The 13266-nt window shown below is 52.2% G+C and overlaps 1 protein-coding gene across 2 annotated transcripts in view; it reads right to left on the reverse strand.

The window, feature by feature from the left end:
- The window catches only part of UBE2H (ubiquitin conjugating enzyme E2 H), a 56586-nt gene extending 44865 nt beyond the window's left edge, over positions 1-11721 (reverse strand). The window contains exon 1 of one of the 2 annotated variants that reach the window (XM_036400763.2): positions 11453-11721. In XM_036400763.2, coding sequence (XP_036256656.1) covers positions 11453-11505 — 53 coding nt within the window. In that variant the 5' untranslated portion in view covers positions 11506-11721. Of the gene's footprint in view, positions 1-7985; positions 8126-11452 lie in introns of those variants that run through there. The other variant, XM_036400762.2, reaches the window with a different exon arrangement.
- Positions 11722-13266: the final 1545 nt, after the last annotated feature.

Genomic DNA, 13266 nt, shown 5'->3' on the forward strand with positions numbered 1-13266 from the left:
TTTAGGGGATCTTTTGTTTCATCTGGCAAGGCTCAAGTCTCGATTTTACTCCAAGCAGTGACCAGTGACTCAAGCAGGGCTCACAGTTGAACAGTGAATTTATGCTAAATTTATGTGGGAATATTTCTTCAGTCCTGCCAAACCGGGGGTCTGAAGCACTTCCCAACCCTGTCACTGCTGGTTTTGGGTTTTCTCCACACTGGTTCTGCCTCCTGCCCAGTTTGCAGAACGTGGTGATTTTCTGGGCAAATTTTGCTCCAAATTGGGCAAGCATTTAAAAGAGAATTAAAATTACCTTTTCATGGCAACACCAAACAAACCACGGCAGAAACCACGGAGTAAAAAACCAGCGGATTCTGAGTAACCTGCAGCCTTCTCAGCAGCTGTGAGCATGACAAAAAGTGTTAAAACCCCAGACCCTGGGGCTTCCCAGGAGGCACAGGAGCTGAAAAAAGCGTGGAGCAGCTCCAGTGGGACAGGGCGAGTTAACACCTCCTCACATACCTTCCCTTTCAAGGAACACAGGCTCTGGCTCTCACTTACCGGCATCTGATTTCTGACATCCCAGCTTTCCAACCCAGCCCGAGTGCCCCCTTCTCAAAGCACATTCTCCTGCTGGGATCTGAGCTTCCTCCAATATCCAGGCAAGGATTCCTGCCCTGAGCCAGGAGGATTAAATTACCAACGATGTTAAACAAAGCACTGATCATTCAGCTTCCTTATTTCCACTGCTTCCCTCAATTCAACACTGACACAGCCTCGAAAGAAAAAATAAAATATATATATATAAACAGTGGGAAACAAAAAGTAGGAGGTGGCTTCAGGAGCAGCAAGGAATAAATCAGTGCAACCACGCTGAGTCACCTCAGAGATGTGACATTCCCAGGGTAACTCTGCACTCCTGGAAGGACTGGCCCTTTATTTCAGCCCTGTAGATTTGGAATTGAGGATTCCCAGGCAAGGCCATTCCCAAAACCAGCAAAAATCAGCCCCTGACTGTGTTCTTACCCAAACAAAGCCCCTGCAGAGATGTGACATTCCCAGGGTAACTCTGCACTCCTGGAAGGACCGTTCCCTTTATTTCAGCCCTGTAGATTTTGGAATTGAGGATTCCCAAAAGCAGCAGAAATCAGCCCCTGACTGTGTTCTTACCCAAACAAAGCCCCTGCAGAGATGTGACATTCCCAGATAACTGCTGCACTCCTGGAAGGACCGTTCCCTTTATTTCAGCCCTGTAGACTTTGGAATTGAGGATTCCCAGGCAAGGCCATTCCCAAAAGCAGCAGAAATCAGCCCCTGACTGTCTCCTTACCCAAACAAAGCCCCTGCTGGTTTCCAAACCTGGCTCTGTGTTTAGAGAGCTCCTAAAGCTCAGCAGCACAGCCAAGGGGGATGGATGTGGGTGCCTTGGGAAGGGATCCCAGTGCTGCTGAGCCATGGGCACGTCCTGCCACAGAACATGAGCTCAGCACCAAAGCAGCCGGGGCTTTGTGAGCTTTAAAACCTGCCTGGCTGCCATGTGAGAGCAGGGCCAGCCCTCCTGGCTTTGGGGATCTCAGGGGGAAGGTCACTGAGTCTGAATTAATGGCATCAGACAGAAGAAAAACAAACCCAGTTTCAGTAGAAAGGAGAGGGTGAGGGAGCAGTGGCTTCCCCTGATGGAGCAGCTTTCACCTGATTTAGCAGCAGGGAAAAACCTCCCAGCATTCCCAAAAAGGAAGAAAAAGCAGGGAAATAAAAGGAGAATTTAAACAAAGGGTGGATTAGAAAAGGGTTTTGCCTGAACAAATCAGTTTGGGAGCAGCCAGGAACCAAAGGCAACGTTTGGGCTGCATCCCTCACCAATTCCATGCCCTGTTCTCTCTGCCCAGGCACATGTGGGGTTCCCAGCCCTGGGAGTGCCCAAGGCCAGGCTGGATGGGGTGTGTGGGACACCCTGGGATGGGGAAGGGGTCCCTGCCCATGGTTTGGCTGGGAACTGGATCATCTTTGGGCTCCTTCCCACACAAACACCCCATGATTCCATGTCCTGCTCCCCCAGGCTCCTCTCAGTGCAGACCTCCCAGTTTTATGTTTTAAAAAGCCAAACACTCCCCTCCCCAAATGCACCTTTGCAAGCTAAACCTGGCCCTTTGCAAGCTAAAGAGAGACCTGGCTTCACAGCACTCACACTCCACTGAGCAAGGCTTAAAGGAGCAGCTTCATTTCCTAAAACCAAGAGGAGCCTTCGCTCTTAAACCGTGGCCATGCCGATGATCCCAGAGCTTCAGAGCCCAGTTTTAAAACTGCATTTTGATTCAGAAACTCCTTTAAGAGCAAAATCACTTTCAGTCCCTGCTCAGGCAAGCCAGGGATGTGTTCTCATGCAGCTCTCCTGCTGCAGAACTCGGGAGTCTCCTCGGACACAGCCTCAGAGCAGGCCTGGACCTGCCAGCACCAAGACAAAGCAAAGCACCACAGCCCACAAAAGGGAAAAAAAAAATTGCCAGCGTGGTTAAGTTAATAATTTATCAATCTTTTCAACTTTGCATCCATTAATCTACCACGGTGGAGGTTAATCCAGGACACTCAGGCTCAGTATCACACACTGGATTTTACTTCTTCAGGGGGTTATGCCTGGAGCTGATCCTACCCCAAAATCTGTTTTATCAAAGCTCCTGTGTTTTACAGCCAGCCAGTGTCTGTCCCTGGTGCTAACATCCCAAGCTCACCTTCCCATGCCATTCCTGGCTCCTCCTCTCCCCATCCCATTCCTTCATCATGCAGGGCAGCACCTCACCCCTGCCCTTCCCTGCCATCCCACAGCCCCAGCAGTGCCCACAAACCGCGCTGTGACACAGCTGTGACACTGAGAAGGCAGCAAGGACCTGCACAGCTCTCATTTCCACCCCTGTCACTGCTCAAAGCCAGGCAAAAGCCCCCTGGAATTTTGGCAAATAATGCAAAATTTATTTAATAATCAACTGTCAGCTTTTAACCGCTCACAGGGAATGACACAAAGCCTCCAGGGTGAAGCTCCTCTAAAAGGCAGCAAATGTCATCAATGTAGACTTTTCCCCAAGAAAACATCAACAAATTCAAAACATTTTTAAGGAAATAACACCAAGAACCCCCAAACAATTAAAGCCAGAGATTGCAAAACCTTTCAGAGTTGTCCACCCAGGCGCTCTATTTGCACAATCCTTAACAAAAAACCATTTTCTGCTGTTTTCTTGCAGTGATTCCAAGGAAAGCAAGCACAGGGAAATGCAGCAATTTCTGGAAAGCAGCATCTGACCCTCAGCAAAACCAATCCAAAATGGCTCTACCCCTTCCTGAGGCTGAGTCACGAATATCTGGGAGTCTCCATCACCTCCTGGATGTGGACCATGGATCGTGCAGGATCCCAGCCCTGCTCTGCAACTCCCAGTTTAAAGGGATTCATTGCACAGAGCACCAGCTCCGTTTACAGATGATCCCCCCTCCACTGCTCTGCAGCATCTCGTGCCAAGTGATCTGGGAGTGGTTTGGCTTCTCCTGGAAGGCTGCACCAATCTGCTCCAGGGAATCACTGAAGTGATTTAAGATTAGAGGATGGCTCTTGGAAGCTGCAAAATAAAACAGTGGCCAAGTCCTGAATCCAGAACCAACCCTATCATTACTGGATACACAAGAAGCAGCAAATCACTGTTTTCCAAGAGATTAAATCCACCCTCAACCTCAGGCAGATCTTTAGGGAGGCTGAGGAGCTGGGAAGAGATGGGGAGTGAAGATGAGGAGGCAGCAGCTGGAGGTGAGGGGTCGTAAAGGCGATGGGATGAGTGTCACAGACACATTTTATGAAAAGTCCTTTCCTTAGGATTTCTCCTCCTGAGAAGCTGAGAGGCCTCAGGAACACAATGTACCCAATGGTTATCTGCTGCTGTGGAATGCAACAGGTGCATCTGGGATTGGGCTCATGGGGTTGTTTCTAATTAATGGCCAATCACAGTCAGCTGGCTCAGACTCTCTGTCCGAGCCACAAGCCTTTGCTATCATTCTTTCCTTTTCTATTCTTTGCCAGCCTTCTGATGAAATCCTTTCTTCTATTCTTTTAGTATAGTTTCAATGTAATATATATCATAAAATAATAAATCATCCTTCTGAACCATGGAGTCAGATCCTCGTCTCTTCCCTCAGCCTCAGACCCCTGTGCACACCAGCACAGATGAGGGGGGACAGCAGATGGAAATCCTGGAAGAGACAGCCTTGGTGATGGGACAGGGAATCCTGCCCTCCTCTGCACTAACCAGCACTCCAGGGGCACCCTCACCCAGGCACAACCAGCTCTGAGCACCCCGAGGAGGTGAAAAAAAGGAATAAAAGCAGCAGGGAAAAGTGAAGTGAGACCCAGCACCAAAAGCAAGTGAGCCCATGTCCCTGGGATGGGCTGGGGGATCCATCCCATCCCAGAGCTCACCTGTGGGAGCCCAGCACATCCCTCTGGCTGTCCTGGATGGCCCAGACCCTGCCAGGGGCTCAGAGACCCTGGCACAGAGCCCAACCACCCCTGTGGTTCTGATTATGGAGCAAATGGAGCAAATCACCAACCTTAGATGGAGATCTGCAGGCCATGACAGTGCAGTGGAATAACAGTGATAATAGTGATAATATCATGGGGTGGAAAAGTAGATTTTGGGGTTTCTGGTATGGGGGTTCAGGGGGCAAGATGGAGGAATCTGGGCATGTCCAGCCTTTCTCCTTCTTCTTCTTGGCCTCCATCTCCTGCTGTGATGGTGGCACTTTTGGACTGGTTTAAGGTAGAAGCTCACTGTCTAACACAGGGGATAGGTATTGGGAAGCAATTGTAAACATTGCACAGGTAGTTTTTAGTCCAAAGACACAACACTACCCCAGGGGCAGGCAGAGTGCCTCTGTCTGTCCTGCTGGATGGACCTCAGCTGGACAGGAGAAAGAATTTTCTAGATAAGGAACAATGACCAACCTTGAGACCAAGAAATGAAGAGCCCTGACTCCTTCTTCAAGCACCAGGCTGGGAAAAGAGACTCTGTGACACATCTTGGGGTCACTGTGAGCAGCTAAACCCCAACACTCACCAGAGGCTCCTGCTGGGAGGGGCCCACAGGGGCTGCACAGCAGAGATGCCGAGGTTGGGTGATCCCTCAGTCACCAGGGCTCTGTTCTGCTGAGGAGACACAAAGAGCAGGGCTCTGTGCTCATGGCTCCAGACATGCATGGACCAAACCCCCAGGGAAACGGAGGCACTGAAAGGAGGGGAGTGAATGCACACAGGAAGACACAAAGAAGAGCTGAGCTCTGATACTCACACCCACATCTATAATTCACGTCTCATATTTGGAAAATAAAAATGTTATTCAGCATTTCTGCTGCCAGGATAAAGCCCAGGACAGCAGGAAAATTCAGGCACTGCTGCCTCAGAGTGGGATCACCTCTGACTCAAGCAGACAGTGAAGGCAGGAGGAGTTGGGCTGGGAATCTGCTCCATATGGGAGCCTGTCACTTGACCTGGGGGCTCTCTCCTTCCTCCCTTCCCAACAGCCTGGGATGAGTTTATCCCAATCCAAGCACGGTTGCAGGAGGGCAGCGAGCACCAAGAGGTGCTGAGAACATTTGGTGACGCTGCACCCAGCTCTGGGGGCTTCCAGAGGCACCTCCCCTCCCCAAGAGCCCCATTCCTGCTGCTCTGCCTTGATGGAAGGGGAAAAACCAGGAAACCAACAGGGGAAACGCCTGTCAAGGCTTTCGATCTAGCAATGAAACCTAGAATAAAGAATAAATAAATGTTTCCTAGGATAAAGAAACAAAGAGGGGGAAAGTCTACCAAGACTTGAAATTTAGGGGAAAAAAGAAGAAAATAAAGAGGGGGAAAGTCTGTTGAGACTTTCAGTTTAGGAATAAAACCCAAGGAAATAAAGAGGGGAAAAGTCTATCAAGACTCAAAATTTAGGGGAAAACAAAGAGGGGAAAAGTCTATCAAGACTCGAAATTTAGGGGAAAACAAAGAGGGGGAAAAGTCTATCAAGGCTTTCAATCTAGGAAAAAAAATCCAAGGAAACAAAGAGGTGAAAAGTCTATCAAGACTTGAAATTTAGGGGAAAAAAAAGAAGAATATAAAGAGGGGGAAAGTCTGTTGAGACTTTCAGTTTAGGAATAAAACCCAAGGAAACAAAGAGGGGAAAAGTCTATCAAGACTCGAAATTTAGGGGAAAACAAAGAGGGGGAAATTCTATCAAGACTCGAAATTTGGGGTGAAAAAGAAGAAAACTAAGAGGGGAAAAAGTCTATCAAGGCTTTCAATCTAGGAAAAAAACCCAAGGAAACAAAGAGGGGAAAAGTCTATCAGGACTTGAAATTTAGGGGGAAAAAGAAGAAAACAAAGAAGGGAAACATCTATCAAGATTTGCAGTTTAGGAATAAAACTCAAGGGAACAAAGAGGGAAAAAGTCTATCAGGACTTTTAGTTGAGGGAGAAAAAAATCCAAGGAAGCAAAGAGGAAAAAGTCCATCCAAACTTTCATTTTACCCCCTCAGCTCCCAGACTGTCTGCTCCTCCAGGAACAGGGCAGGACAGGAATTCAGGGTGAGTTTGAAGGAGAAATTGATTTAAAAACCCCCAAAACATTAAAAAAACCCCAATCATCATTGAATGCCAGTGCGTGACGATGAGCAGAAGCAGGACAGAACACTCCTGTGAAGATTAAATGTAATTTTCCCCTGGAAATGAAACAATGCAGGGCCTCAGTGAGGGGCATCTCCTGCTTTATCCAAAACCTGGGACCTGCCAGGGTGTGCAGGGCTGGGGGCTCAGCTCCCAGCTCCCATTATCAGCTCCTGCTGCCCAGAAATGCTGAGTATGTGGGAGTCACCCCGGGAGGGGTTTCCAAAAGCTCACCAGGATGGTCCAATAGTGCTGGTGACACCTAAAACCAATCCCCTACTACAAACCCCAGCCCAGCTTCCCCAGGAAAGGCAGGAAAAGCAGCTGGCACAGCCTCCTGGGCCCAGCGCAGGGGAGAGCAAGGAGATCCTTTGACAGGGAATGTTTGTTTTCCTGAAATCCCGTGCTCGCTTTTGGGGTTTTTAAACTGTTACAGCAAAGAAAAGGCCTCTAGAATTTGTTTAATCAGCATTTAGTGCCCAAATGCCTCTTCAGAACTGGGAATCTGGGAAGCATCATCCTGCCAGACTCCTCCTCAGTATTCCAAAAACTCTGCTCTGAGTCTGGGGAATGAGATGGGGAAATAATTAAAATTACCCCTATTTTTTATTCTTTTAAGCAGGGCTGGGATGTCAGGCTCCACCAGGCACTCTGCTCCAAGCAGCCCTAAGCAAATCCACATTTCCCAGTTTGAACTCCATGATTAAACAGGTGCACTTGGCTTCCAGGCCTGCTCGAGGAGCCCCAGCTCCCAAATCCTGCCCTCTGTCAGTCCAACTGACAAAGCAACAAAGGGAGAGGGAACTTCCAGCTCCAGCCAATTTTTTGGGGAAAAAAAAAAATCCAGCCACCAGCAAAGGCTCTGAATTCTGCTCTAAAAGCAGCAAGATGATACCCTTGGAAGTTGTCATTTAGGCAACAAAGATTATTTATTTTCCTCCAGTTGGTTTGGTTTAGGCAGAGATTTATGGATGATGAGTTCTCCTAAAGACAGGCACCACCTCCCAAGCCACGTTTACCTGATTTGATTTATAAAGCACCACCTGTGACAGCATTTCTGGGAAAAGGGGGGGCTCTCCCAGTTCTGGGAAGGGGCTGCTGCCAGGTCTTTGTGCATTTTGAAGCATCACCACACGATTCCCCTCATCCCTGGAGACCTCATTAAAACAGAGCCCCAGAAGTGGGGCAGAAAGAAGCGTAGCCTGACATTCGAAAATTTACATTCAAAGTTTCCAGAAATATCAGTCCTTTAAAACAAAACAAAACCAAAAAACCCCAAACAAAACCCCCCCAAAAAAAAAAGCAACAAAGCCCCACCAAACCCTACCAAAACAAGACATTCCAGTGCACAGGCTCTTCCCTGGGGACAGGCCAAAGAGAGCAGAGCCACGTGACCCCGCGATTGCTCAACGCCGCTCTTGGAAGGTGTTCAAGTGGGATGAGAAGTGCCATGTAAGCCTATAATGAGCAGAAAAAGGAATTCATCCCAAATGTAAACTCCGTCCTACCCTTTGCCTCCACGGAGCAAACACGGCCGGGGGAGTTTGGAGATTACAAAACGCTCTGCAGGTAAACTAAGGAGCTTTGTACCTTTATTCTCCCTGACTCAGGACGGGCCTAAAATTAGCAGGGAGCGCGAGGCTCCGTGAGCTACGCTCCCAGAGCCCCGGCTCTGCAAAGCGGGCAGCACAGGGAGCCTCAAACAAAGCTGCCCACTATTTATAATTCCTTTCAGGCACAAAACAGGGTGACACTTCCCTTTTCCAGCTCTGACGCTTAAAAATAGAGCTTGGGGACTACGAGGCAGCCAGCAGCGTTTCTCCACAAAAGGAGGAAAATAAATCAGCACTAAATAAACTCGCGGCCAAGGGGAAGCTGCGAGCGCAGCGCAACAATGAACCCCGGGGCTGGAACGGGAAACGGCTCCGGGGGTACGGGGCTGCCGGGGTGGGTCCCCCATGGGTGTAAACAGCCCGGCAGGGGCACCCCTGGATCAGCTGCAGCCTCGCTCCGCCCCGGGCCCGGTTTCCGGGTAGTAACAGAGCAGCCAATCCGCGGAGTTGCGAGAGCTCGAGGCCCTTTCCCTGCAAGCAGAGCGCCGGGGCTGGCACTCGCCCCAAAGCCGGGGGGAACCACAAAGGGGAGCCCCTGTTCTGCCATCCCCAGGGTGGGAGCTGCCCAGAGGGGCCTGGCCTGAAGGCCCAGGGCTTCCCAGTGGGAGAATCTACACTTCCAGGCCGCTGGTGAGGTGTTTTGGGGGGCACAGAGCCTTCCTACAAACCCCTGCTCTGAAGGGTCACGGGTCACCCAGGAAACTCTGCCTGGAGCCCCCCAAAAAGGGGAGGAGGGATCGTGGCTCTCTCTTCCCAGCCCCAGCAGCACAAACCCGGCCTGGAGGGAGACAATGAGTGCCGGGGAGTTGGAGCACATCCTGGCCCGGGAGATGATTAAACATCAGCTGCACACATCCCCGCAGAGCTCTGCCCTTCCTGCAGCCCCACCGAGAGAGAGCAGGCACCTCTCCCCTCCCCTCCTCACAAAGAGGCAGCCACAAAAGGACACGGACGTGGTAGGATTGAAAATAGGAGCCATAAAAAGACCTCGCTCGGCTCCTAAACCTGTCAGAGCAGGAGAAGGCAGGAGTGTTATTCACCCTGCTCGTGCCCCCTCCCTCCTGGGAAAGGTAGCCCTTGGCAGGCCATAAATCCATACTATTATTCTCCGTTGGATGAAGGGGATGAAAAGGGAAACTGTAATGAAAATGGCAGCAAAAAGGGGGGGTAAAAAAAACCCCAAACAAAAACCCTCCACAGCGACAAAACCCTGAAAGGCCCAGGAGGAGATGCCCTCAAGCACATTCCTTCAGTCCCTCCCCTGGGCAGCACCGAGACCCTCCCGGCTGCCGTGTCCCAAAGCAGAGCCTGATTCCAGAGCAGCTTCCAGAGGGGGAGATTCCCCAGGGAAGCTCTCGGGGCCTAGCGAGCTGCTCACCCCGGGCGAGTCAGGCAGACAAACAAAAAAGGCCGGGGAGGGAGGGAGGGAGGGAGCGAGGGAGGGAGGAGTGCTGAGGAGTCATCTGACACATCCAACTTCCTAAGTTTGTTGTCCGCAGGAGACCGACTGCTCTAACCCTCACCCCTCGGAAAACAAGGAAAGCAGAGCCGACAACGAGAGCTTTGCTTTTGGAAAAGCCACTGGGGTTCCTTTTGTCAGGGGGCAGAAAGAGCAGGGCAGAAACTGCCCGGCACCGAGAGGAATCCCGGATATTCGGGGCTTTCTACCTACCCAGCTCCTAGAAACACACAGCAAAGGCACTTCGCAGGGAAAAACCTGCTCTTTGTCCTCCAAAATGCTGCGATCGCTGGAGAGGCCGGCAAGGAACCGAACAAAAAGGGGAAAAAAAAAAGAAAAAAAAGGAAAAGGGGGGGGGAGGGGAAAAGGAAACAGAGCAGCAGCCGATCGGGTCGGGCCTCGGCCCCTCTTTCCAGGGTATCCCTAAGAAAGGTTTTCCCCCCTCGCTGAACAGCTGGAATTCCCGACCCTCCTCCCGGTGCGATTAAGCATCGATCGCAATTGGCGGAGTCTGACATGTGTGTAACTTTAAACCCCCGGATAAAAATAGCTCCGATTCGAGCACCATCAGGACTCATTTCCTATTTGCTTCAAAACAGGGCGAAAAATACACCGAGAGCAGCTTTGTGGGGAGAAAGGCGCTGCGAGAACGTCAGACAAGTTTCCTTCGATAAGCCACAAACAGGAGCGCTGCTGCTGCTCCTCCCTCCCCCCCCCCTCCCCTTTCCAAAAAAACACCACCAAATCCAGATAAGTTTGTTTATCTCTCTCTGGGAACTAAATCAGACCCGTTTCTCGACCCCTGAGAGCAGCAGGACAGAGTCACCAGCCCTGAGTCCTGCTGAGGGAGGTCGGGCACGATCAGGAGACAGATCCGAGAAACATTTCATCCACTCTTGTCATTGCTACCCTTTCCCGGCTCGCACCGCCACCTTGTAAACAAAAACTATTAATAAAACAATCCCAGAACCGAATTCCCAATGGTATTTTTCAACGCCACCCACTCTCCAGACAGAGAGAAAAAAGGGATTCACCGCCCCGTAAAGGGCCAGGAATAAAAACAAGGAGGAAAAATATAAACAGATCTATGTAGGAAGAAGGGGAAAAATAAAAAGTAATAAAGCCTAACCAAACCTGGAGGGTTACATAAACCTCTTGGGAGACGGGCTCGGGCCCTGATGCCCTTCACCCACCCCCGGGTCTGCTGAGCCAGACCCCGAGGGACCCCCCCCCGTCCTCCCCAAAAAATCAAATCCCTAAGCCGGCACCAGAAGCTTCATGAACTGCGGGGTGAGATGGGGGAATAAATAATAATAATAAACCCCACAAAAGCCTTTCTTTGGGCTGTGGCTGCTGGAACTGCTCTCCCCCTCCTGGCCCGCCCCAGGGCAGGCAAGGGGGGGTGCGGGGCACCCAGATTGGGGGGGCACCACGAGGGGCGTCTGCAGAGACACCCCCAGGGCCGCCTCTCAAGCCACAGGGGGGGAAACCCCCCAAAATACGGCAGAAGGGGGGGTTAGGCCTCCACTGGTGGGGGGGGAGGGCAGATCCGACCCCCAGCTCCGGGCAGAGGCCGCGGGGCTGCGAATGGGGGGGGGTTTGGGGGGCGACCCCGGCGGGGTCCCCGGTGCCCCCCGCCCTCCCACCCCTCTGCAGGCCCGGCCCTGGGGGGGAGGGCAATCCTCGTCCCCCGTGGGCCCGGGGGGGGCACGACAAGGATACAGCTTGACCACGTCGGTGTCCATCCGCCTCTTGCCCGGGCTGGGGGACGACATGGTGGCCGCGGCCGCCCCCCGGGGCTCCGGGCGGGCTGTCAGCGCCGCCGCCGCCGCGGGCCGGGGCCGCCCGGCGCCGAGCGGAGCGGGGTAACGCCGGGCCGCGAGGCGCTGGGACCCGCCGCTGTCGCTGTCGCCGCCGCTGTCGCCGCTGTCGTCGCTGTCGCCAACAGGGCCCCCCCGCGCCCCTCGCGCTCCCTCAGCCGCTCCGGCCGCCTCTGCCCCAGCCTCTCTCTGGACCCCTGACGTCACCCGCGGTGACGTCACCGCCCCGCGGCGCTACCATTGGCCGCGCCCTCAACGCTCCGCCGGCCCCGAGGCACGCCGGGAGTTGTAGTTCTGAGCGGGGAGGGTGGAATGATGGATGGGCCGCGGGTTCGAGGCCCCGCTGGGGCCGCAAGCTCCAGTTCCTCCCTTTCCAAGGTCTCCCGAATTCCCCACGGCTCCCAGTATTCCCCATGGATTCTGACACTCCTCTCATTCCCCAGTTTCCATTTTGCCCGTTCCCATCATGGCCAAGGAGCCACCTGATAAAATACAGGGTGGACCTATGTCAGGGCCTTGCAATTCCCCATGGCTCCCCCATTTCCAATGTTTTTCCACAATTCCCCATGGCTCCCTCTGTTCCCAGCATCTCCCTTGTTCCCCATGGATTCTGACACCCCCTTTTTCCTCTATTTCCTGTCCTGTCCTTTCCCCAAGGGGCTCAGGGAACCACCCCACAGAATATGGGGTTTGCCCATACAGAATATGGGGTTTGGTTTGGCCATCCAGAATATGGGGTTTGCCCACACAGCATATGGGGTTTGCCCATCCAAAATATGGGGTTTACCCATCCAGCATATGGGGTTTGCCTGTAGAGAATATGGGATTTGCCCATATAGCATATGGGGTTTGCCCATCCAGCATATGGGGTTTGCCCATGCAGCATATGGGGTTTGCCCATGCAGCATATGGGGTTTGCCCATATGGAATATGGGGTTTGCCCATCCCGAATATGGAGTTTGCCCATCCAGAATATGGAGTTTGCCCATCCAGAATCTGGGGTTTGCCCACCCAGAATATGGGTTTACCCATGGCAATCCCATTCAATCCAGGCAGGAATGTGGCAGCTGGCCAGGCCCCACAGCAGGAGTCATCACTCCGGATTTCCGCTGGGACATCACCAGAGCATTTCCCTGTGCCTCAGTTTCCCCAGCCGGATGATGACAGCACCAATGGGTGTCTCCCGAACTGCTGGGATTCCTGACGGTGTGGAACCTCCCCACCCCACATTCCTGACCCCGGCATCACCCCATAAATCTGCCCTGGTGCTTCCTCCCCCTGTGGGGAGGAGACACAGCCAAAGAATCCCAAAAAAGCTCCTCCATTTAATGCCCCAACATGCCCCGAGTTTGGCAGGGGCAGGAAGGTGACACCACCTGGGGGGGACTCAAATCCACACCCCACATTCCAGGGGGGAATTTGGCAGGGGAACAGGGTTCTGTTTGAGCAGAGCAGCTGGAAAACTTGGGATAAAGGATCCTGTATTTCCCAGACCACAAGGAAAAAAACAAGGATTTTACCATCATTTCTTGGAATGCTTCCATTCCATCTGTGAAACAGCAGCTTTGAAACACCAGGGATTATTCCAGGATGTCAGGGACTACAGCAGCACCCTGCTCCTTTTTGGAACACCTCAAGGCCACTCTTAGAGCACCCAAACCTTGGAATGGTTTGGGAAAATTCCTGAGGGAATTTTGGGGATCCTCTGAGCACTCC

This window comes from Molothrus ater, chromosome 5 (assembly GCF_012460135.2).
Source record: "Molothrus ater isolate BHLD 08-10-18 breed brown headed cowbird chromosome 5, BPBGC_Mater_1.1, whole genome shotgun sequence".
Classification (NCBI taxonomy): domain Eukaryota; kingdom Metazoa; phylum Chordata; class Aves; order Passeriformes; family Icteridae; genus Molothrus; species Molothrus ater.